The 25,370-nt window shown below is 37.6% G+C and overlaps 1 protein-coding gene across 4 annotated transcripts in view; it reads left to right on the top strand.

Moving 5' to 3' along the window:
• The first annotated feature begins 408 nt into the window (after positions 1–408).
• Positions 409–25,370, top strand: part of LOC122833767 (histone deacetylase 7-like) — a 48,054-nt gene continuing 23,092 nt past the window's right edge. Inside the window, exons 1-7 of one of the 4 annotated variants that reach the window (XM_044121628.1) lie at positions 409–810; positions 15,067–15,251; positions 21,535–21,715; positions 22,285–22,369; positions 22,697–22,811; positions 23,611–23,690; positions 24,457–24,570. In XM_044121628.1, the coding sequence (XP_043977563.1) occupies positions 21,584–21,715; positions 22,285–22,369; positions 22,697–22,811; positions 23,611–23,690; positions 24,457–24,570 (526 nt within the window). In that variant the 5' untranslated portion in view covers positions 409–810; positions 15,067–15,251; positions 21,535–21,583. Of the gene's footprint in view, positions 811–10,681; positions 11,017–15,066; positions 15,252–21,534; positions 21,716–22,284; positions 22,370–22,696; positions 22,812–23,610; positions 23,691–24,456; positions 24,571–25,370 lie in introns of those variants that run through there. The other 3 variants (XM_044121631.1, XM_044121629.1, XM_044121630.1) reach the window with 3 other exon arrangements.

The raw sequence follows: 25,370 nt of genomic DNA, 5'->3' as shown, positions 1-25,370 counted from the left end.
GCAATATGAAGAAAATGTGCATTGCAAGCATAATGAAATGTGATGTTTTGTTAGTTGAAGTCGAAAAACTGAGCGAAAAAAAAACAATACACAAAAAGACATCTGTCACCAAAAAGAAAAAAACACTTATGTAAATCTAATAACATAGATCAATAGAACTTTTGCATCACTCATTAAATCCAATAAAGAGAAGCACTAGAGATGGTTACAGTACTTAATCAAATCCTTTTTATCTCGATGCATGTTTTTTTGCATTGCTGTCTTCTATACTTTGTTCATCCTGAAACAACACTTCCTGCAATTGTCTTTCAGCAGACACACAAGTGACTGCACAGCCAGTCGCGCTCTCTTTCTCTACAGCACGCACCCACAGTCATCCCAGCCCTGTAACCCTCCGCCCCTCCGCCACCTCCCTCCTTTTCTCCCTTTCACAGAGCTCCTACCGCAAGGACGGCACCGGCAGAAAGTTTGACGGGTGGATGATAGGGCAGAGTGTCCTCTGTGAAAGAGAAAATAAAGGAGATGTGATTAAACGTGTGTTTGAGAAAGAGAAAGAGGGAGCGAGAGAGAGAGAGAGCAAATCAGTTGAAAGTACAAGACACTGAAAAGTTAGAGGGTGCTCGTAGTGTCAAGCAGTTTGTCTGTGTGGCTCCTTTCGTCAGTGCACGGCCGGGGGCTCCAGCTCTGCAGCACCACTCCCCTGTCAAAGCAGAGATATCTTCTCCCCAAGCACACACTGGGTCGTCCTGCTGCTGCCTCGCTGATAGACTGGACTGCTGTCGGACAACAGAGGAAAGTCTCCCTGGACAGGTAGGATTTTGATTTCAGTTCTCATCTCATGGTTTTATTTGCTGAAGGACAGAAAGGTGTCAAGCAGAATTTTAGTGGGCGTAGTGTGTTTTGTGAAGATTTCACAGATATGGGCAGTTTCTGTTTTTCTTTTCAGATTTTGTATTGCTGGTAAGATTGTTGTTTTAAGACTCATCTTCACTTATCCTCCTGCGAAGCAGTCAGCTTTGGTTCTGTTCATCTTGGGAGAAGCGCTTGGTTTATTCTGGACTCAGTTTTGCGGCTAATGCAAATGCCATAGAAATTACACAGATATGCTAAGTGGGGAAAGAAAGAAATAAAGAAAGAAAGAAAAAAAGAAGCAAAGATTGTGGTGAGTAATAGACACACATGCTTCTCTTTTTTCTGGTTTCATTTCTTCGGATTTTGTAAGTGCCGTTTCCCAGGATGGGTAAGAGTAGAAAATTGGAAGCAGAAACACCCACCCTGGGGAGCAAGTATGTCCACAAAAAGTGTTGAGAGTCAAGAAAAACAAGAAACAAAACTTGGGTCTACTGAAACAAGGGATTAGATAAGCAGTGTAGTAGAGATGAAGTGGGAAGGAGTTGTGTTGACAGTCAGTGTAATGAAGTCGCTTTCCCATTGAGAACCTCTAGAATTGTATTTTAAATGCATCAGTCAGTGCAGCTGACACTTAAGCACTGGTTTCTCAAATATTAAATACAGTTTCTTACATGCAATGCATTTTGTTTAAGGGTACATAATAAGAAAAAAATGTCATAAAAGTGGGTTTGGTGTACGTTACGTTTTGCTCTTCATCTCCTCTTCCTTGTTTGTCTGTACGCTACATAAAGGTTCCTGCACAAAGCCTCTGCTGCCAACGTTTTGTCCCATTACATCAAACTCTTTTTTGCTTTATTTTTGTTCTCCTATGTTGCTCTAATTTTAAGCAAGTTTCTGAGGCTTCATAGCCCATAAATCAAACTTGTGTTCCGTGTCCGTTACAAAAATCAGGGACTTGTAATAATAGCATGTTTTGTTTAGTTTGGGAAGTTTGTGCTTTGACATATTTCGAAACTCGTGAAACATGCTGCTTTGTGTGGTCATACATTTTCTGTTTTTATTGGGGTTGGATGAAGCAAAAATATTTGCAGATTTTATCTTTGGCATTTCGGCCATTTTAGCTGGTAATACAAGTAATTGATAGTTGCAGCTTTTAGGAGAACCCACTTCATAAAAGTTTGAACCATTTCCAGGGAAGTAAGGAAAAATTAAAAGATCCGTCTGGGCAGGAAAACTGAATGGGTAACATTATAACCTCGAGTGTTTTGTATTTCTGTCAGTAAGATAACTTGTCAGACCTCATGTTTGTTTGACTGCTAAATGCTGAAGTTGAGAGAGCAACTCGTGTTTTTTTTCATTCTCAGACCACAGTTCCACCGTCCACACAGCGAAAACTGTTCAACATTATGGCAGCAGCAAAGTAACAGGACATTGAGGCCTGCAGGTTCACACAGACATTGTAAACATGTTGACTCTTTCCATTTTGGGATGCTCATTAAGCCTGACCTCTCTGGTGCGTGTGATGCTGTTTGTTCACCCGACAGATACGACATGAAACGCTTCTGGGTTTTATTTAGGGGTAACTGGAGATACAAAATGACAAAAGAGGCTGAACTGAAAAACACACTGCAATGTTAAGATTTTTGAATTTAGTTTATTTTTGGTTTCATTTTATTCACTGAAATAAATTAGCAGCTTTTGATTGATTAGCAATTTGTGCTTATAATGTAATCTGGTCTAGTAAACTGCAGTCACTTGCCTCACTGGTCATTATGTCTGCTGTAATCAGGTGAATGTTACAAATATCAGGAAAGGTTGTAAACGGAGGTAAAGTTATAATAAGGAAGACCCTCCAAAAATGACAATTTATCAAGTTGTAACTTGTAAATCTTTGGTTTCCATAGGTTGGTTATCAGTTTGATCTTGAAGAGCTTTACAGTAAGTGGATTAAAGCAGGAGCAGCCCTTGTAGAAAGATATTTGATTTCCTTTACTTTTCTCTTCACTTTGACTCCCTGCGGATACGAGGATATTTCACCATCCTTAACATAAATGCTAAATTTATAGCAGCCTGAGTGAAATCTCACACTGTTGAGACTTTTGTGCCGCTGATGTATTAAATACCACATCTTAAACCTTTCATATCTGCACACGTTGTTCTGTGCTCATGTGCTTCGTATACTTTTTCCACACAAGCCGTCACTGGAGAGTGAAGGCGTCGTAAAGCAGCACTTTCCAACATCACAGTCACTTTCCATAGAAACCAGGCGGGCGCTTTAAGCACTATCACTCCTCTCTGTGGTTAATCTTTGCTTTTAGTGCTGGGAGCAGAAAACCTGAAGAGGTTTCCCACTGCTATTCACAACCTCCTGCACCTTCGAGGTTCAAAGTCAGCATGCAGCTGCTACGCTGAGCTTATTGAAGACCTACCCTAAACATACTCTAGATTTTTTTTGGCTTGTTTGGGTTTTTCTTTTTCACCATTCAGAGCTCTAATGATGAAAGAAAGAAATCAAACATTTCTGCTTTATGCATTTAGGCAAGGCGAGGGTCTTTCGGTTTTTAACTATTTCTATCCCGTACGTTTTATCCCACAGTGAAAATAAAAACTTCATGTGATTTCACTTGTGAATTTCTGACAGAGCTGTCTGAGACTTTGATGTGAGTCACAGTTCCACAAACAGATGTGTTAATTGATGCTTGCAAGCATTTCTAAATTGACTTGAAATGCCACTCGAAAGACTGAATTTCGACTCGAGCTGTAACTGCTCTATGCTCCACTTGACTTGACTAGTTTGCATTCAAAGGCTCTAGTTGTGACTTCTCTTTGATTTGCATTCCAAATGTCGACATAGACTGATTTTCTAAAGACTTCAGTCTCAGACCTGAACTACCTCTTGAAGACTTAAGACTTGACATGAACTTGAACTATGAAGACTGAAGACTTCTTAAACTTTAGAAACAAAACCTCAATTCATCTTAAAAATTCAAGAATCCAGACTCGATGGGAACTTTAAAGATTTGGGATTTGACTCAAACCCTAAAGATTTATTTACACATACTGACTCAAGAACTGATTTGCAAATGCACTCTAACAACCAATCACTTAACTTGGAGTTGAGCTCTGAAGTCATAGGAACAGAATTCAATTAGAGCTTTATACACTTGTGACTTTACTTGTAAGACTTAAGACTTATTTAAAGTTTGCATTTAAACCTCTAAAACTCCAGTTTTAGAGGTTTATGACTTGCATTTATGTATCAAAGACTTACAGCTTGACTTGGGAATTGAGAAATTTCCATCTCATCTGAGCTTTGGTGAAAGTAATCTGGACAATTTGTCCACAGTTTAAAACTCTGTCACAGCTGAGCATAATCTACTGTGAAAGAGTATGTGAGCCTGAGACATGGACAGAGTGGCTTATAGTAATTTGATCATGTTATCTGTATCATTTCTCTCAAACTGGGCTCTTTATTAAACTTCAACTAATTTCACAACATAAGCCCTAAAATAACTAGAACGCTCTTCTAGTTAATTTCACTTCACCACTTTCATCATAACAGCACCTTAAGGAATATTGTTCAGAAAAATTACATTAACAAGAGTTATCTGCACAGAAGTACTTTCTGGAAAAATGTTTTATGTCAGACTTTTGGGCAGTTTATTAAGGTAACCTACCATATCTTTATAGGTATTTAGAGCATAACGTACTTTATCATTGGACCAGTCGAGTGGGTTTTGTGAAACGTGAAGTTACTTGGCAAATATTAGCTTAGAATAAGAAAATGATACAAAAAAAGAAAAGAAATGTTATGTCAGGGCTTTTTTGAATTACTAAGCATCCTAAGTAACACAATAATTGGAAAAATGGGTGAAATAAATTGCTTTAAGTTTGTTTTTACAGCTTTGTATTGTGTTAATATATGCTACTCATTGTTACAAGTCTTTTTACAATCATACCTTTTGTTTTTCTGCTTCTCTGTGTTCAGATAGTATTTTCCTGCTTCAGTTTATTTTGATTTTCGTTGCTTCCTGTTTTACATTGTGAACATTTTCCGAGTTACTTGAGTCCCTTTTTACCCTCGCTGTTAACACGCCTGACCTTTGTTTACTGACTTCCACTCACCTGTTGTTTACATGGCTCTAGTTTCCTCAGCTTACATTCTGCCAGGTTTCCTTTGCTCACTGCCAGACCTTTGTGTCTGCCTCTTTTCCTGACTCCTATCTGCCAAATTTTAGATTAGTCTGTGTTCAACGATTTATTTGGCTTCCTTTCTCCAGCAGTGCAGTTTGTTTCTTTGCTCCTTCAGTTGGGTCACTACTGCAGATAATTAGTCCATGTCTGCAGCCTTCTGACTACTGTTTTGCCTTTAAATCCATCACCTTCACATTGCTGCTTAACTTAAAACAGCTCTCATTTAATGTGATGGTCCTGCTGGGAAACCTCGCCTTTACTGACATTCAAAACATTCTTTACCATTATAGTTCTCGCCCAAGTCACCCAAAGTACAACAGCAGTTGCTCACAAAAACAAGGCTTTGCAGTAGCTCAAATAATATAACAAAGAGTCAGAGCCATGCTACCCAATTTCAAGCTTCCCATGACACAAATCTAATTAGTTCTGATAGAATTTGAAAGAAGCAAATCCAATTTACTAACCACTCGTTAGAGTCAGTGTACATCCCCAGAAGTTGTTTGCCAAGCCCTAAGTTTACTTAATACTGTGTTGAAAATCATTCTGATGCAGCTGACAACCAATAATACCTTGACGACCTCAACAACAGAAAACAGCCTAAATGCTTCAAGATGCTGCTAAAATTACCAGTGGTTTTTAAAAAATATTTTTTTCAAATTAGGTCAATTTGAGTGGAATAGTCTTTTAACTTAATAAAATGGTCAGAACAGAGAAGGGAAAAAGCAAAAACAGACACATCAAAGCTTTTCAGTTTCACATTGTTTGTACTTGCTGTAAATGTCCATGTTATTTCCACTTTCCAGAGTGCATATATGTGTCTGCGCGATAGGATGACCCCCTGGACGTTAAAAAAGCACATTCTTGTTTATAGGTCTCTGGCTTCCACTGGTTGCCAGGAAATCTGTCCGACTGATAACTCCACACATTCCACACACATCCCAGTGATCTGCTGTGTCATTTCACTCACTGACCCCTCCGACATAATGCAAGTTATCGCCCCAAACAGCTGTTATCAAGAAGTAGAGTTTTACCATTTCCACCCACAACATCCAAACACGACATATGTACTTCATGTAGATGACAGTTTTCATCTACCTGACTTTGAATCTTGTGTTCTTATATAATTTGGTAAATGTCCCCCCTCCCAGCCCCGCCCCCACCCCCTGCCCTATTCTTTAATCATTTTCATTCTCACCATATCTTTTCCTCGAGTGTTTTTTGTTTTTCTGGCAATCTGCCCTGCAACTGCTGCTCCCTCCATCACCGTATTGCCTGACTGCATTCTTCTCATTCCTGCCGGCTTCCTGTGACTGGAAGAGCAGCGAGCCCCGCTGGCCACAAGCCTCCACCTTGGAGATCTACCCACATTAGGGAACATCTGTCATTTCTCTGTTTTTGGAAATTTTTCAGGGAATCAAACTGCTTTGAGAGTCAACCACAATAATTTTTTTCTTTTCTCCAACAACCTGCCGATTAATTTCTCATTAAATGCAAGGTGAAAAGATGTGTTGAAGCCCCTTAATTTAAACTCTTTCTAGGGTATTTGTCATTGACCTCCGATCATGACATACCAGATGACACACCCCTGCGCCTTCTTTATATTTAATCACGTCACAGCCGCAAACTGGAATATCATTTACAAAAGAAATTAGTTCATAAATTGAAGGTATTCTAGAGTGCATTTTTTACTTCTTGAATCTAAAAGAAAGCATGTCTAACAACGTCCCCTGGCAGTAATTAATAAATACAGCTCACCCACTGAAGAACAGATTTGATTTGAACATTGTTTCTATGTTCAAACCTCATTTAAACATGAGTCAGTGTACCTCTAGATCATAAAACTTTTGTCTACATTTAGACCATGTGTACATTAGAAGTTTCTAAAACTTGGAAGAATTTAACAGGCCAAACTGAGACACAAATAAATCTTTGTTCAATTCAGTATGAATGGTTCGTCTTGATTATTTTTTCAGTTGTGATGTTGCAGAAACAAAATCAATGTGCAGAAACAACATTTTCTTTGTAATATGGAGCAAACAGGGGTAAATCTGTTCACAGTTGTGTTTTAGCGGTGGATGGAAACATGAATTTTGTACATCCGTCATGTAACTAAACTGATCAGGTCAGCAATAAGCAGAGGAACAGCCAAGAAGCTCATGGCAACTCTGGAAAAGCTGCAGCTCAGCTGGGAGAATATGTGAACAGGACAACTTTCAGTTCTGCGCTCCACAAATCTAAGCTAAATGGAAGAGCAGCAAGAAGAAAACCATTGTTTAAATAAATCTGAAATTTACTACAAATCTTGTGAAGGACATGGGAAACAACAAAATACTCCTGCTGATAGTAAAACATATTGGGGTTCTCTAGTGTTGTGGCTTATTGCAAATGCATGCCACACTTTTCAGTTTTCAGTACAATTTTTCTTCCACTTCACAGTTGCTTTCACAATAAAATGCACTTTAAAATCTGTGATTGTAATGTGAGCCAAGCTGAAATGCTGTAGATATTTTTCAAGGCAGTGCAAGCCTGCTTAATAAGTCCTTCAGTCTCACTTCCACGCTGACCGATAATCATTTAATATAATTATGCATAATATTTTTGGATATTGCTGCTAATTACGCTGTAAATGCATGGTCTTGTTTTGACATGATTCACATGAATAATAGGTTAGTTATGGCTCATGAAACCATAATAAATAAGCACATTCATTTTTAGTTGTGCTGTTTAATTTTTCATGCAATGATGGTAAACTAATTTTGAGGAAGTGTCCCATAATTTCAGAGGCAATCGTTTCCAGGCACTCTCTACATCTGCTGCTGGGAGAAGCACTGTGTCAAGAATGTGGAGTTTAAAGTGGAATGTTATGAAATTCAATTTGCTTGAACGTATCTCAAATTGTTCAGGCCACAGTCAACCCTGTGACTCTGAGATGGCCTGCCAAGCATACAGGGGAAAACATACTCTGTTGTTGATGGTAGCTTCTTCTTTTTTTTTTTTTTTAACCCATCCCACAAATTTTCCCTTAGGTAAACATTTTGTCTCGGCAGCAATAAAAACCTACTGACTGCCTCAGTAGGCCAGGACCAAGTCTGGGTCACATGAAAAAAATGTCTACTTTGTTGGCTTTTAAAAGCGGTATTCACAGAGATCGGCTTATCTTTGTGGATCCGAAGATGCTGACTTTACTTGGCAGTTTGGTTTTGGCCACAAGGAGGGTGATGACTCTGAGACCTGATAAAATCTCAATTTGGAGGAGAACATGTGAGAATGGAAAATTGTGTGGAAATAGATTTTCTTGGACGAGTGTCTGTGCCCGACTTTATAAGCGCATGTGATTGAAAACAGAACCTTCTTGTCCAGAGGGTTCACATGATGGTCAGATCTTCAAATTAAAACGCGATCTATTAAAGTTAGTGGAGGATAAACGACGAATAAAAAGCTTGTATGGATCTTAAGAATTGTCTAGAATTTGAGGCTATACTCTTGGCTTGACTAATTTCACACAGGCCCCTGTGGTTTACCAAATTATTTTAATGGCCAGATTTACATTTTTGGGCAGTTTGTTGCTGTCTTCTCATCACTCTCTGTAACGTTATTCCATCTGGTGCCGATTCTAAACATTAGGGCCGCCCTGTTAAACATGTTAACATGCATTACAATCACAAATTTCAATGTATTTAATGTGCAAATTCTTAAGCTACAGAAATCTTCAAAGTGTGGTGTGTATTTGTGTGGTTACTTTAGTACCCCAGATAAAACCCAGTGCCACCAGTTCCCTTCACATAGTCACCTATTCTGTCGTGGTAATTTGTCTTTTTATGTGTTTAAATCTATTGATCATAATAAGTGAATGTTCTTTTTTTTACATAGTCTTAATTTGTGTGCCTGTAGACTTTGTTAAATTTCCTTATTAAAGTGATTATAGATATCAATGAGACTTCCCGTTTAAGTCAATAATAATAATAATAATAATAATAATAATAATAATAATAATAATAATAATAATAATAATAATAATAAATCAGATTTAAACAGGGTTATAAAACACCTTGCAGTTTTGTATAAGTAAGTATTATCCAAGTGTTATTGTTGTTATGGTGAGTTCAGAGACTCCAAACTAAGACACTTAATTTGCTCATTAATCAAAGTCTAAAGTTAGTAATTGGGTTTACTTCAATCATTGCAAGTCGGAGTTATTTTTGTAAAGATCTGTGGGTTGTCACCAGTGACTCATTGTTTCAGATTTCACTGCCAGAACCGGTATTTTTGCATACTTGGGAGGGTGACTGAGGTATATGCAAACGTGTTTTCCTGTTTATTTAACATGACTACCAGTGATATCTAATAATAGCATTCGCATTTTCATTGCAGAAACTGAACAGGACATGCCTGTTTAATCATGAATGATCTCATGATTAAACAGATAATGAACTGAAAAAAAAAAAAAACAATTTTGTTACAAATAAGACAGACAAAAGTGCCAAGAAAATTTCTGAATATATTTATTAGTTCATTCTCTTTGTTGCTGCTTTTTGTACTTAAACACCTAAATATTTTATCTTTAATTTTTTGGATAACAAAGAATGGCAGGTTTTTATGATACGTCTCTACTAAGTGCTAAATTTGCAAGTTAACTTTTAGATTTCTATTCTCATAGTCTGTTTTGTTAACAAACTCATTTTTAGAGCAATTTTTTAACAATAAAGTGCTACAAGAGTATCACCCCAGATCTAAAAGAAATTGAATAAAATATTTAGTCAAATTTCCTAATTAATTTGGTATAAAAGTTTTGCACTATTATACCAAATATAAATTACAAAAATGCTTATTCCTGTAACAAATAGGGTTTCAATGACAACTACGAACTTACAGATTTGTTGTCACTCAAAGCAGCTCTTTGAAATTTAAATATTTTTGACTATGACCCTTCATTGTTTTCTTTTCTAAGTCGCTGTATTCTAAAACACAACACAATAAACTCGTCGAGATCATATTTGCATAATAACAAATTGTACTTACTGGTGACAGATACAACAGAAATACATACATTGAAATTGTGGTTTGACATGAATATATTTTCAGTAAATTAGAGTACAACAAAGATTATGGAGCTTGGAAAAGTACACAGTTTCCCGCCCTATTTTGTCAATTCAATCAATCAGTAGCCTATCTTATTAATTCTATGCAGCGATTTTACTGTAGGCTGAAATTTCTTTTTAGTTTTACTGCAAACAAAACATTCACTTGAATGGACAGGTGACTTTATACACTACATCAAAACTTTAAATTTGTGCATTTCTTTATTTGGAACCATAATGAGTCAACATGGAATATAAGGTTTATTCTGCGCTTTAGGTTTTGCTGTAAATTTCCACAAGTGGAGATATTAGTAGTATTAATAGATATTTATAATTAGAGCTAGGATATCGTGTTAGGTAGGATTCAATGCATCCACCTCTCAGCCAGATGTAAGATAAAGGTAAACACACCCACGCTCGCGCGCGCGCAATGAGCATCCTCACCCAGATGAGTTCAGCAGCAGATGGAGCCCTAACACCAGCAGCTCTCGCAGATGAAAGTGAGACTTCCAGCAGGGTTTATGAGCAGTTTCACCGCCGACAGGCTGTCAGAGTGAGTGAGGAAGAGGCACATAAATGCACAGCAGCGCTCTGTGACGGTGGATAGTAATTGTTTCTATTTCAGAGGTTCAGAGCAGGAGCTCCTCGCGCTGCAGCGGCTAGCCTACAGTAACAGCGGCGCGCGCTTTGGCGGTTGGAACGGCACTTTTGCTGATATTACAGTAAACCGTCCGCTGACTGTTACCATAACGATCAGTTTATTAAGAACAACGTCCTCGAGGATGACAAGGACACATTCACAGACGACGTGTACAACTGCTGTCTGATTTCCTCCGGCTTCCAGTCGACCTTATTTTAAAATGTGTCGCTTCTGAACTTCACAGCCTGAAAGGTAGGCATTGTATACACGCTAACATGCCCGGTAAACAACTTTCTAAGACTTCCTGTCAAAAAAAAGCCTACTAGATGTGGGCTGTTTTACTGTCATCAGCGTGTCAAATACATTACCGGCTTTCCGTGAAGAGTGGGAAATGGGAATTTAAATGTAAGCTGAGCTCTAAACGCCAAATCAGCTGGAGTCATTTTGTACTATTTGTTTGTGTTTTAAATAGGACATTCACAGACAGGCTTTACATTTGTAGCATATATGTCACAACTGACTTAACAACTGCGACAAATGACTTACCAATAGTTCCTATTTTCCCATAAATTATGAAATTCTTATGGTGATGCAGTGTTCTGTTGTGCAATAATGGTAATTGTAAGCGCAATCAGAGGATGTAAATTTAATAGTACTGTTTCCTCAGTCATAGTCAACCAGTGTTTCAGAATATCACTGAAAAGTTCTTTTAGAGCAATACTTGAACTGAAAGCCATAGATATAGGTTTTTATTTTGATAATTTGATAGCTGTGTTTAACAGCTTCTCAGAAAGTATTATAATTCCTATAAAATCATTTAAAAAAACCCCAATAATGTGCTATGGCCCAATCAATCATGGGAAGACAGCTGTCTTAATAGTTATCCAACAGACTGTCACTGACATGCTCCACATGAGTCATTGATTAAGAAGCTGGGGTTTCAGGGTGCTGTATCCAATGTAAAGTTAAGTGGAAGGAAAACATATTTCTCTTGCTAATCCCTTCTAGAACCAAGGATGACCTTTTAAACATTTTACCCACTGTAAGGAGAAAAATGATTGTATTGTTGCTCATTTCCTTTGCAAATCATGGTCCACGATTTTGAGTCATGTTTTAGGGAGCCATGTTGTCTACTACTGTGTTATATCAAGTTCAGAGAAAGTGTAGCTGTTTACCATCTACACTGCACACTTTCCTCTCATGACAATTTTCATGTTGATGCTAATTTCCTTTTCCAACATGACCTTTCACCTGTCCACATTGTGAAAAGTTTGTTAAACCAGTACCTGGCTTAATGACCACTGGTAATCACTGTGCTAAAGTGATTGATAAGCATGCCTGGACTAATATGCAATAAACAACCTATTGGATAATGCCATGAGAAAAATTTGAGACACCAGAGCCATGAAAACTACCTACAGATCACTTTAAAAGTGATAGCAGCACAACTCAGTAGTGCCTCAGACTGATTGTTTACATGTCACAGCGTACTGATACAGTACTTCATGCAACAGGAGCACAGATGAAAATAAGACATACAAATGGTTTGAACAACTTGGTTCATAATTTACATTTATTAAGTAAGAAGAAAGACACACAGATATGCTGTGGGTTAAATGAGCATGGATATACAAACAGATTATACAAGGTTTGTGTATCCTTTCTAGCACGAAAGTTTTAGAAACCTGTTAAACTTGTTGTTTGTGAAAAAAGCAGGAGTAAAACTCCAGAAACATCTGCGCTTTTTAGTCTTAGTGTGCTGCCCCACAATAATCAGAGGAAATCATCTGTCCTACTCTTCGGAAGCTTTCTTGTTTTTTCTTTTGCCTGTGGACAATCAAGTCCAAACACACACACTGTAAGGTTCCCATTTGACCAGGTTAGCTCTTTCTGCACAGATGAGGTCATAGCCTTAATATGGTAGCAGAGATAGAGTTACGTTAGTTTCATCAGCACCATGCCAGAGGAATAAAGACCACCTGCACTCCTACTCACATTTTATATTATACTTCAGTGTTGTAAGTCACACATTTTGCACTCAATTTGTGTGATCTACCTATGTTTCTTTTTCTAAAGATAACTTTATGAAGAAATAATGTTCTGACCTGGTGAACAAAGGCATTTTCAACTCAACATAATTAGCAATTTTCAACAGTTAGTGTCAGCAACTTGCCACAACTTAGCTTAACTAGCTGTAACTATGGTGTTCTATTTATATCTTTCTTATCACATGTTTGTATGCAGTGAGCATCCTTTTGACTTGTCTTGATGTATGAAGCTGAGTTTCATTTCACATGGTTTGAGTTATTTTTAAACAAATGAGATGGTCATGATTATTTTGTACATTTTCTTTACATGTAAATAGTGAGGTGAATCAAAAGGCCAAAATTTTATAATAAATTCATTTATCTCAATAATTGTCATTGTGTTTGGCAGCTAGTTGGCATATATTCAGAGCTTCATATAGCTAATCTGTCAAATTTTGTCAGGGGCCTTCTTTTGTAAACAGAGCCTATCTTATCGGTCAAGCCAGAAGACATTAGGGAATTCACTGAACTGTTTAGTGCCAAAGTCATATTTTGGCACTAAACAAAGCACTGGGTGTGAGTGTGGCACTGATTATTGTGAATGCATGAATGTCCTAAAGGTTTAGGCTATTATGATGTGTCCTAAAATCTAACCTTTTATCAGCATCAGTAGTGTAAAGGCCAATTTATATGCTAGTCAAAAATATGGTTGTTACTTTCTATTAAACAACCCACAGCTGTCGCCTGCATTCCAAGGAGAAGCAGCCACTGATGTGTTTGATCAGATGTCAAAACTATTCAGAAGCATTGAGTCTCCTTAACAAACAATCCACAGCTGAAGTCCAGTTATTGTAGATTTTAGCACAATGCATCCAAATGGGTGTTAAAGGCCAAAACAGAAGTACATTCATTAAGGCTTTCTATTTGCAATTTTATGTAGTTACTTTAACTGTAGCTGGACATAATGTTGTGGGACATTAGTGTTATTTATTTATTTATTTTTTTTTGGCTTTTTAGTCTGCGGACTGTTTTTCCTCTTTTCTGTAAGGATGACTAGTCACACTGAAAAGGGATCTTCCACCTCAAGATTAAATCATTTATTTTCGGCATTTGTGATTCAACTCTTCAGTTGTATAATAACAATTTGCAAAAAATACAATTTCATGGTACTTTCACTGGCTGTGGACACCCTTCTGCTGTTGTTTTTTAAATCAACAAGCTTAAGATTATACATTTTATCCAGTACACGAAATTGTGCTCCACAATTGTAAGAGGTAATGCCAGCCTTTTCCCAGAAGAGATAACCTTTAAAAGTCAGCAGTGTTTTCCCCGTGTGAGCCACAGCAGCGCTCTTACAATAGGGATAGTGTTCTGGATCGACCAGAGGCCCAGATCACATTTCCTGTTCCTGATTTAAGATCAACTCAGCTGACTACTGATACACTCTGCTTCTCAACAACACAGCAAAGGGACCATCACTTTGCTGTTTATTATTTCTGTGTGTGTGCGCGCGTGTGTTAGAGAGAGAGAGCGAGAATGAGAGAGATAGACAAAAACAGAAAGAGAGGAAGAGTAACACAGAAATTGATAAGAAGATAGCACGATAGAGAGGGGGGAAAAGTAAAGGGTAAGAGTGGGTGTCAATAATCAGTAACTTTATCAAAGTCAGCAGAGGCTAGCACTGGAAGCTAGTCATATCATTCTTAATGACTTCAGGGTGAATTTAAAACAAAGAAGCCCTTCTCTGTGTATAATCACTTTACCTTTTGTACAATAATAGTGATTCACAGTTATTGCCAAATCTATTAGCAGAAGTCAACATAAGAATCTGAGTTCTTAGTCGAATCATCCCTAAGGCAGATGAGTTAAAAAGAAAAGAAGGTACAGTACGTGCACTAATGTTTCTGTGTGGGTGTGTTAAGGAATTCCTTCACCTACCATTAGGTAATATCAGGATCACAGAGCGTTGGACGATAGAGTGTAAAGATGAGATGTAGAGGGCCACTGATTGAATTGAGTGCTAAAGATGATCAGTCTCTAAATCTACTTCACGTGAAAGAAATAAACTGCTAGCTCCCATCAGGTTAAGTCCGGGCCTATTCTTAACTTGAATAATTGATGGTAATAAATATCACTATGATACTCCTCACCCAATATATTTGAATGGGGGATGTGCAATTAGTATAACAGTTTTTCTGACTCATTTTCTGCCTTCTCCTCTGTTTTGCCTCCTAACGCCTCCTTCACAGCCTCACTTCTCTTCCTCTTCTCTTAGGCTGTTGACTTCACACATACCTATGTAGAAGAAAGTCAGGATTCACCTGGGAGCAACTTACCAATTCAGGACAGATTGAGGACAAGAAGTCAAAAGGTTCCCACAAACTCGGGTGTACTTCAGTCCACAGAGGTGCACCCACACTCTAAGCAAAGTGAGCATCTGCCGGATACGTGTGTGCAAAGGTAAATTTTTAGCAGCGAATTGTACAGAATCACTTGCATGGATGTACAATGGCGTTTGCAACTTGTTCAAAGAAATGAGAAACAGCTTGTTTGATGTGCACAAGTGAAACTGAGAAAAACTATTTACTTTGTCCCAAAACTGCATCATGAGTACCGTAATCATTGTCAGCCAGGGTGTTAAAACACCAGTCATTTTATTCACAGTGTCACATACTTTCAAAGAAGATGCACTTCTCATGACTGTATTCTTGGACATAACTAGCAATGTTATATAACCTTCCAATAATAGATGAAGTTATTTTAACAACTTGTTGGACTGAATCTTGTCAGATGAGTTTTTGCTTCTGCATTTCAATTCTCAGCCTGCCCACTGTGACCAACATCATGAAAGGTTTGATACCAGCGCACTGCATTGAATGCATTTGTAGTCCTCAGGTGGTTGCAGCACGAGGATTTCACACCAATTGCTTATAAAAGCTGAAATGCAAGATTAAGATGTTATCGGCATCATAACAAGTATATGCTCAAAAGCAGTCTTTAAAGAAAGCATAATTTATATAGAATGTTGTGTAGATATATCTGTCAGTGTGATTAAAATTTAGGACACTTTTTTTTGTTTTCTTGTCTTTGAGATATTTTCAGCATCATCTTCTTCAGAAGTGTTGAATGTAACACAGGTCAGAATGGAAACATTGACCGGCTGTAATGAGAACTATTAGTGTCCTCAGATAGGACCTACCATACTGATTTTGCTCATCTTTAAAATAATTTTATAAAATTTTAAATGCGAATTACACTGTGATAAATTCGAGCATGATAGATAAGTTAATTAATTTGAACACAGAGAGATACATTCCAAGCTTTATTTATTATTGTTTTTAAATTTTGTAACTAAAACCTGTTTATAGTCTATGGAGTATTGTCCAGTGGAAGATGAGAGACAACTGAGACAACAATGCCGAACAGCTGAAGGGTGATATTAAAGTAAATTGGACTTCCCCAAAACATAAACAGCGCTACAGGCTGGTCATCTCCATGACAAACTGCGGTGATACAGTCATTAAAACAATTCAAGTATTGAGTGCATATAATGCAGCACATGGGCATATTTCTTTGTAGGCTCATGCTGTTAAATTTTTTGATTGTAGACTTTCAGTAGCTGTATGCCATTATGATTCAAATTCACAGAAATAAACATTTCTCAGTGTATGTAATGGCTCTATAAAAGAGATGCCCTTTTTAAGTTAAATTACTGATCAAACTATAAAAATTAATTCAACAAACAGCTAAGCTGAATTCACTAAATAACTAAATGAACTGTAGAATTTCAGTTCCTGCTGAACTTCCAGGTTAATTTTAGTTCTGTACAAACCGGTTTCCAACATGTGGAATGTACGCTGTGAATGTACGCATTGTTATTGATGCTACGAGAAAAAAATCATATTAACTTTGTCCCAATGAACTGGTTCGTCTTTGAGGTGTGACTGAGAACTTTCATTTCACTTCTCCTAAATTTAGTTTGGCTTTTATGGGGCACCTGAAAGTTGGTAAACGTGGAAATGCTGGCAACATGCTTTCTCTTTAAACTGAATGATTGTATTCAGTGTGGATGCAGACTGCCTTTAGCCTCTTGTTGAAACATCCAGGTATCCTGTTACAGTTTTTGAAGACAGATGTTCCCAGGGGCAACACAAAGCCTACAGTGCTGTGCTGTAATTACTGGGGACCTGATCATCTGAAGAAAGTAGCTCTCACATCCTATTCTGACCACAGTCTCGTACACTTACTAAAGACTAACAAGTCACATAAAACCGAAAAGAAATAAGACCATTTCCATTATGTGCAATCTGACGGACTAAGAACTTTCACAAAGGTCTTGATTACGGGAAGCCCTCTGTTGTCCAAGGTCATGTTAAGGTGCATATTCAGAAATTGTTGTGGCACTGTGGAAAATTTGTGCAAAGAGGAGAAGAAGAGCAGTGGTGATTAGTTTTATTCCAGCAAGGGAAACATTACCAGAAGGCTGAATTTAAACAGCTATTCAAAAAGCAGTAGAATTACTTGTTACTTTAAATAACTGAAACCTCTAATTTACTGTGGCAAGATTGAATGCTGTATTGTACATAAATTCGGAGGGATTATGCTTAATCTTTAGATATAATACATACAATAATTCCAAAAATATACTAAATTGCTTGTCTGAATCGTAAGTGTTTCTTTTCAGTTTGAGAATGTCATTACTGCACATTTCCAACATTTGAGCTCAAGTGGCTTTCACAATGTTTTCAAAAAAAATCAAAAAAAAATCTGGGAATTGCATGGCATGTTTCTGTTTAACCTCCTGTTCTCTGATATCCCTAAATAAAATCCAGAACAATCAGTTGTTTTCAATCATCACCTAATTAGTAAATCGAGTGTGGGCTACATGCACACCATGACATCTACAAATCACATTGACCACAGGCTGCTTGAACACACAAAACATATGAAGATCTAGATAAAGTCATAAAATATAACTTTTTAGTTACACAACTTCAATCTCTACAATCTCAGGATGTTTTTAAGTTCATGGCATAAAAACTGTATAGTTTTTACTGGAAAGAGGCATTATCATTCAATGCAATCTATTTAGCAAAGACCTCACTGCCATGAACATGTTTCCTTTTTTATGTAACTTGGAGTTGTACTTAAGTTTCTGACTGGCACCTCTACAAGCAGTAAACAAATACAGACGCATTTCTTAGCTTTCGTAATACTAATAATACATTCAAAGCTCTAATACACACTCCTGCCAGACAAGTGGTGTGTTGCTATTAATATGTTGGAAAGCAGCAAGCTCACTGTTCTGAAACACATGTGCATGCATAATTGTGCTCAATAACGCCAGTGTTTGTCGACAGGTGATGCTAAAAATACATCGGTCTGCTTGCATGCACTGAAACTTGCACAAAGAGCCTCAGTGCTCCTTCAAAAGAAACAAATGGTGACTATTAATACACATGCACCAGCACTGATGCACTAATGCATGTGAATGCACCATCAACTGTCACACAAACAGACCCTGGTTATGCAAACACAAACGCCTGCTGTGTACTCTCAAAAGAAACAACTGCAAGCTATTATTATCTCGGGGTGCATAGGATGGACGCACACAGGAGGATGAACACATTTGGAGATTGATACTCCAGCTGCTCGGAAGCAGGGGGACAGAATGTGCCCAGCAGCTGTGGATTCCTATAAACGTAAGAGGAGTGGGTGCGGGGGTGGGGGGACTGGGTACTCCCGCTAGAAGGTGCCAAGCATGGTGAAGTAGCTGTCACGTTATGGACCTCAGGAGCTGATCCAGTATTAAGGAGCTCAGTGCTCGACATACGCAAACTGCAGGGGGTGAAATGCTTGAGCATCTGGAGACTAAAGATTGTGGAATTGTGGGATCTATATCTATGCTTTAACTTAACTTGAAGTTTAGTCTAGTCAAAAAGCAAAGTCGGCATAATATTGAATTTGCAGCATGAATAGAATTACTGCTGACAGAATATCTGTGAATCTCTCGAGCTGCAGTGAAGCCATTCAACGAAAATAGCAGCTTCTGCTTGCCTAAATGAACCTAGAGGATGTTATGGTGCAGACTAACTTTAGAAACAGGAAGTCACTGTTTCTGTGTGAGTTTCTGTCTGTGCATGGGTGTGCATGCACGCCAGTAAAGTCTAAGCATGTGTGTTTGTTATGCGTGTGTGAATGTGTGTTTGTGTTAGTGCGCTGCTGCACTGGGCCCACAAAAAGAGGATGATCGTGTGAAACGAATATGCTATTACAGAAACCAGAAGTTTGCCTCCTGCTATTTTTAGCACAACAACACTTTAAAGAGAGACAGAGAAGCAAACATACAGATCTTATCAACTCAAACTGCTTCTTATTCCCATCAGATTTTATCCAGTAATTGTATTTATTCTTGTATTTGTGAAGCACAGTCGGTAAATGAACACTGCACCTAAATGTTCGCTACAAACATATTAATCACTGTGAAGCAGAGTTAAAAAGAAGTGTATAATAGTTTTAATTCTTCTGAAGAACACTGGTAATATGATAGGAAGTTATCATGAGTGCCTCTAATCCCTCAGGGTGAATGGAGATGAAATCTTATCTCTCTAGTTGACTCTTTGAATGCAGAGTGCAGTGACCAAGCTGGTTTTCTGTCAAGTCAGATGTCATGAATCACGCTGAAATTCTGCCTTTAGGTAGATCATTAGTGCATAAACTCCAAACGCAGGTGTTTGGAACGTATTTTAGACTGAATCCCTACAGGATGACTCGATCTCACTTAGATGTATTTTTTTTCTAAGTTGCCTCTAACAGTTTTAAGCTGCACTTTTTGTTGCATGAGATGGATTTTCAGTTCCTTTTACAACTTTTACCACTCGCCACAACAGAAATATGTCTGTTTTCAATGCCTGCATGTCAGAAAGTCACGACCAGAAAAGCATTAGTCTTAAAATGCAAATTGTTTTTTTGAGTGTCTAAAGGATCCCCTCTTGTTCAGGTATGTTAGCAATGTAGCTCTAGAAAATAGTACTAGATGTTTCCACAACCTTTCAAGTTTGTTTGCTCTGCTTTTGCCATCTTTTCCAGTGGGATTTTCGACGATTTGCAGACCGTTCTTTAATTGCTTTTGAAAAAAAATCCCACAACTTTTATACAAAATGCCATAAAGTTAACATGGACTTTTGTCCTGGTAATCAAGGCTTATACAAATCTTCAACATTTATGACAGAAAAAAACCCCATGCAGTTTTTCTGTGTAAAAATATACCACAGGTGTTCCTTTTCTGACTTCCTGATCATTTCCTTTCTCTCAGGGGAGTTGACTTGTTTGGTGCTCGTGTGTGTTTTTGTGTATGTGAAAGTGTTTGCAGACTATCTGAGTCCCGTCCACCACCACTCGTCTAGTGATTGTTTAATTTCCTTTAAAAACACGCAAACATTCTTTTGGTAATACTCACTGTGCTGCTCTGACTGGTTCTTTAAGCTGTACCTTCATTTTTTTCTGTGTTGGAATAAAAAAGAGAACATATCAAGCTAAAAGGAAAAAGCAATAACATTGCTACATACTGTCAAGTCTCACAGGCCAAATGAAAGTTAACTGGTATTGTGTGGTTTCAGAAATGCAGAAAAAATTGTTTGTTGTTCACATTTTTTAAAATGTGACTATTTTGCTTCTATAAGGAGATGTGCCAGAAATTCTGCATTGTTTTTACTGTCACACAAACAAATCTAATCACAAACGTTCATCTTAAATTATACAAAACATGTTTTTGATTTTTAAATTAATCTGCAGCCATAAAGTCACAATCTGTTTTTGAGTTTCAGTCTCATGTAATACACAGTAAGCAAGTAAGTGTGTGGGAGTGTTTTCTTTTTCAGGGGAACTCTGTCTACATCAAGCACAGTTCTTTATTTTCTTTCCCACTCTGACTTACTGTAAGAAATGAGAGTTGGTTATTAAAGTTGGATGTTATCGGAATAATAATAATTTTTGAAGTAAGTGAAACATTTTGCTAAAAATATAAGGCACTATCCCAGCTGCTGTGATGTTAGTGACTGTTGTCATGACAGAATAGTTGCTGTGTTACCGTAACAGTTTCCATAACTACACCTTTTTCACTGTCACTGAACCCCCAGGGCAGCAAGATGTAACCTTCCATACATTCTGTATCTATACTTTTGCATCAGTACTGAAACATGGCTCTGCACATTGATTAGTTTCAGGTGTCAGTGTTAGATTACCTCTATATTTGCACATTGTTTGCAGATTATGCCAGGTTCACTTTATCTAGTTGTCTTTATTAGCCCTCTGGTCAGCTCTGTCTTTTGTAAGTTATACCATGAGAGAAATTTGTCCCACAATGCTGCGGTTGGACTTCTTGTACTCAGAAATAACCCCTGATATTTTTAGGTTTTTAAATTCAGTGATCTAAAACTTTCATGGTAGCACACAATTGTGAAAAGAGTAATTGTGTTTTGCTCTATTTACTGGAGGTCTCTATTTTGTTTCCTTCTGGTAAAAGGAATAAAACAAAGAGCAAACATGCATATTTACCTTTGAAAAATTATTAGCAGTCTCAAGAGACATATATTCTTATTGGGAGATCATTATTGATAATCTGACATCTCTGATTACCTTTAGAGAAATAGTTGTTACTTTCAGCCCTAAGCCAAAGGTAACTCTCACCCAGTGTCCCAGCTCAACTGATCGTCTGTCCTTTTTTTTTTGTTGCCTTCTACAGTGGATGTGATCCTCACCAGTCACAGTTGGCCATTCGAAGGGTCAAGCCCATGGATCTGACTGTAACTCACAGGTTGCTACATCCGCGTCCAGATTCGGCCATGCTGGCTCCACAGCCTTCATTCTATCTGGAACATCTCACTGCTCAACATTGCTCTCAGTTTTCCCAGCACCACTTGCAGGTGATGTGAGGCTGAGGCATTAGTCCTGTACAGACAAAGATGTGTTCAAATAAAGGTCCCAGCATTTATAAGCATGGATGAAATGAGTGATCAGATGCAATAAGAAGGAATCTGTGTTATTTTCGTTAGTTCAGATATGCTGTTCAAAATCAAGAAATTGAGGTTGTTCTTTATGTATCGTCACATTCCACAGTATCAACATTTTACATTTTACAACATTGGGTTGGAGATGTACAAAACATACCAGTTTAATGTCGAAAGACCTCCTGCCACATTAACCACAGGAGGAAAGCAGCTGCTTTCTCTACAAGCTGTACACAAGCATGAAACTCAGCAGATATAAGAAGCAACCAGGTCAGAATGTTGTTAGCAGATAATTTCCTCCTCATTTATGATTTAGCTGTAAACAATATTTACATTTTGTTCCAGTAATGATGTACAAAAATGTTTTTAACTAATATTGGCAGCAGCTAAGTGTCACTCCCTAAATACGTAAATGCATCTCATGTGTATAGTACAAAGTAGACTGGACTAGGTCTAATGTTTAATGTCTTAATTTTTCTTCACAGTATAACACTGAACAAAGACACAGAAAGATGGAGGAGAAAAGAGAAGACCCACAGCAGCTGTTGCCAAAGAATAAAAACGAACAGAGTGAGCTGAATGTGTTGTTTTCAGACATTTTCTAAAAGGTTGAGTACAGACAGGCTGCCTGTCTTGAGTCATCACAACGTAACAGTTTTCAGTGTAAATGAAGGGGATTTCCATTACTGCCATGTATTATTGTATTCCAAAGAAATTCTCAAAATAACAGAGTCCAAAAAAGAAAGTAACAGAAGTATCCTATATTTTCTTTTGAGAAACCCTGTACTGCTATTTAATACTAGCTTGTACTTAAATATGCATGAAAGGAATATTTATTACGTTACAGTAAAAATAACTAGTATGTGCACTTTATTGTCCCAATTTAATGTGTGACAGGTGCTGTAGCTAGCAAACATGTAAAGCAGATTCTGCGGGATCATATAATCATGAAAAACCAGCCTCCTCATGATAGGGTTCCTGGCAGCCACTGCAGTACCTCTCAGGGATACAGGTGAGACTGGCATTGATGTCTGTTTAAATCATTGTTATTTAAAGTTCTGTTGCAGAAATGTTAAAATGTTTTTTGTCAAGATGGACTTGATACACCCACAAACTTAAATATAGAAAATTGCCTTCAGAAGTCACCTTATGAGTAAATAGAGCCACTGAGTATGGACACCAAGTGGGTTGGGGGTGTTGTGAAAAGGTTATAAAACAATATTCCTTGCTTTCAACATCTCATTGAGAACTGGTAGGCAAAAATATAATGACTTCCACAAATCTGACCTTCATGGGAGAGCGGCAAAAGTAAAACATCATGGAGAGAAACCTTGAAGCCATTGAGGCTGACCTCAAATATTTGGAAGAAAATATTCTGGTCAGGTGAGAATAAGACAGAACATTCTAGCCTCCTTGCAAAACACTATGCATGACAAAAACAAATGACCCTAAATGAAAACTTTATGGGGATTTATGGTGGTGGCAGCATAGTGGTGTGGTAATGTTTTTTTTTAAAATGGGGACAGTAAAGTTGATCAGAGTTGATGCGAGTTTCACAGGGCTAGAAACATGGAGGGAAACTCTGGAACTCTTAGAGGTACGCAAAAGACTTGAGACTGTAAGACTTTGTGCTGGACAGTGACACTAAACATACAACTGCGCTAAAACTCAAAGCTTATTCATTTGTTGGAATTACCCAAACCTAAACCTGGCTGAGAATGAGTGACAAGATTTAAGAACTGATGTTCACAACTCTCCCCATATTTTCCCATGACTAAGCCCGTTCGACTGATGTTGTTTTGGTTACCTAGGCCACCCGTGCCTGACATGTCCCTCAAGCCTCAACCTACACCCTGTGACCAGCGAAAGGACCTCGCCCTGCGAAGAACAGGTGAGACTCCTGCTTGTGTTTGTGACCGGGGTTGCCAACCTCAGGTCAAATTTCTTTTTAAGATGCTGGTGATTTTCCATTTCAGCTATTTTCTGATGTGACGATTACGGTGAAATCTGAGTTATACCTCCAAGTAAAAATTACTGTACTCCGTTGCTTAACATGATACTGTAAACTTCTCGCTAAAAGTTTTTTAACATGTTTTGGGCATAAGAAGGATAGAAAATCTAAGAGAATCGACACATCTTGGTGTGGTCATTGGGTTAGAATAAATTAAGCTCTAAGCATCAGATCTGCAGAGTCAGAGCTGCAGGATAGCCATAAAATCAGTGAGGCAACAATGAGGCAAAGAGAAATTATGTAACCTTAACTAAGGTATGTGTAAAATGAACTGCGTGAGAATCCTGAGTACGTCTTCCTCACTGTATGAATCGGAGTGGGAGTGGTTCCTTTTTTTTGGTACATTTCTGTGAGTACACCAACCATTATTTATTTACTTTGCCCTAAAACCTTTGACACAGACACATCTACACACAAACACACACCCACACACATGCCAGAGTGCTTTAGTTGACACGGTGACAACAAAACAGCTTTTACCTGAACTTAGCCTGGCAGTGATTGATTACTTTGTTTAGGTTTATTGGAGAAAGCCCAATGTAAATGTGAATGATTTTAAGTATTCATTAGCACTGAAGTATTTGCACAGTTCAGTTTAAATCGATTCTGTCACTGTTATTTTACATGTATATATGTGTTTGATCAGTATCCGAGCCCACACTGAAGTGGAAGTTGAAGAAACTCATCTCCACAAGGCCCAACCCGCTGCAACGAAAGATCAGTGCCCCTCCTGATGTCAAACATAGGACAGAAAATATGGGTAAGAACATTCATGCTTAGTTTTCTGTTTGCTTTTATATGGCATTGTTTTAAGGTTATTGTGTCTTTAGACAGAGGCAGACACTTACCACCCTTGCCAAAGACATAAAAATCCTTAAAATGTATTACATCAGCAAAATATCACAAATTTTTTTCTTTCCAGTATTAGAATTTATTTATTTATTTTGACAAAATCATAGGGTGGCAGAGTTCAATTCAATTCAGTCCAATCATACATTTATTTTTATTTATTTATTTTGAAGATGATTGAAGTATAAAATCACACAAATGAACAAGAGGAATGCAGACATAAACACATTCCAACTGATCCTAGTTTTCAAACAATACAGTCAAGTTCAGTCAAATTGGTCAAAAATGTATTCTATCTAAGGAAACCCATCAAATTTCAGTTGTCAGTTGTTATTACTAAAACTTTAGTTTACAAAAATGTAACTGAAGTATATTTCAATTTTGTCTTTACTAATATTTTAAATTAAACAAAGATTTTACAGTTTCTAATTATTAATCTATGACTTCCTCTTATCCTGTGGTATAAATTTGACACGAGTGACATTTCTTTTTAGCTCTGTCCACTAGGCTGGACGAGGACACATTTTTATCTTAGCACCCTGACATTTGGCTTGAGTATCAGGATCAGAACCTTATGCTCACTGTTTAGTACAGAGGAAATTAAATGGTGGCTTTTTAGTCTTTCATTGGTATAGAGTTCTGTTACTCCACTGCAAAAATGAATATTTCGCAAAAGAAACTTGTATTTTTTAGGAGAAAAATACTTGCTTT

The sequence above is a fragment of the Gambusia affinis genome, linkage group LG07 (genome assembly GCF_019740435.1).
Source record: "Gambusia affinis linkage group LG07, SWU_Gaff_1.0, whole genome shotgun sequence".
Lineage (NCBI taxonomy): Eukaryota > Metazoa > Chordata > Actinopteri > Cyprinodontiformes > Poeciliidae > Gambusia > Gambusia affinis.
Note: the sequence above shows the minus strand (reverse complement) of the source record. Positions and strands in the feature narration are given on the sequence as shown.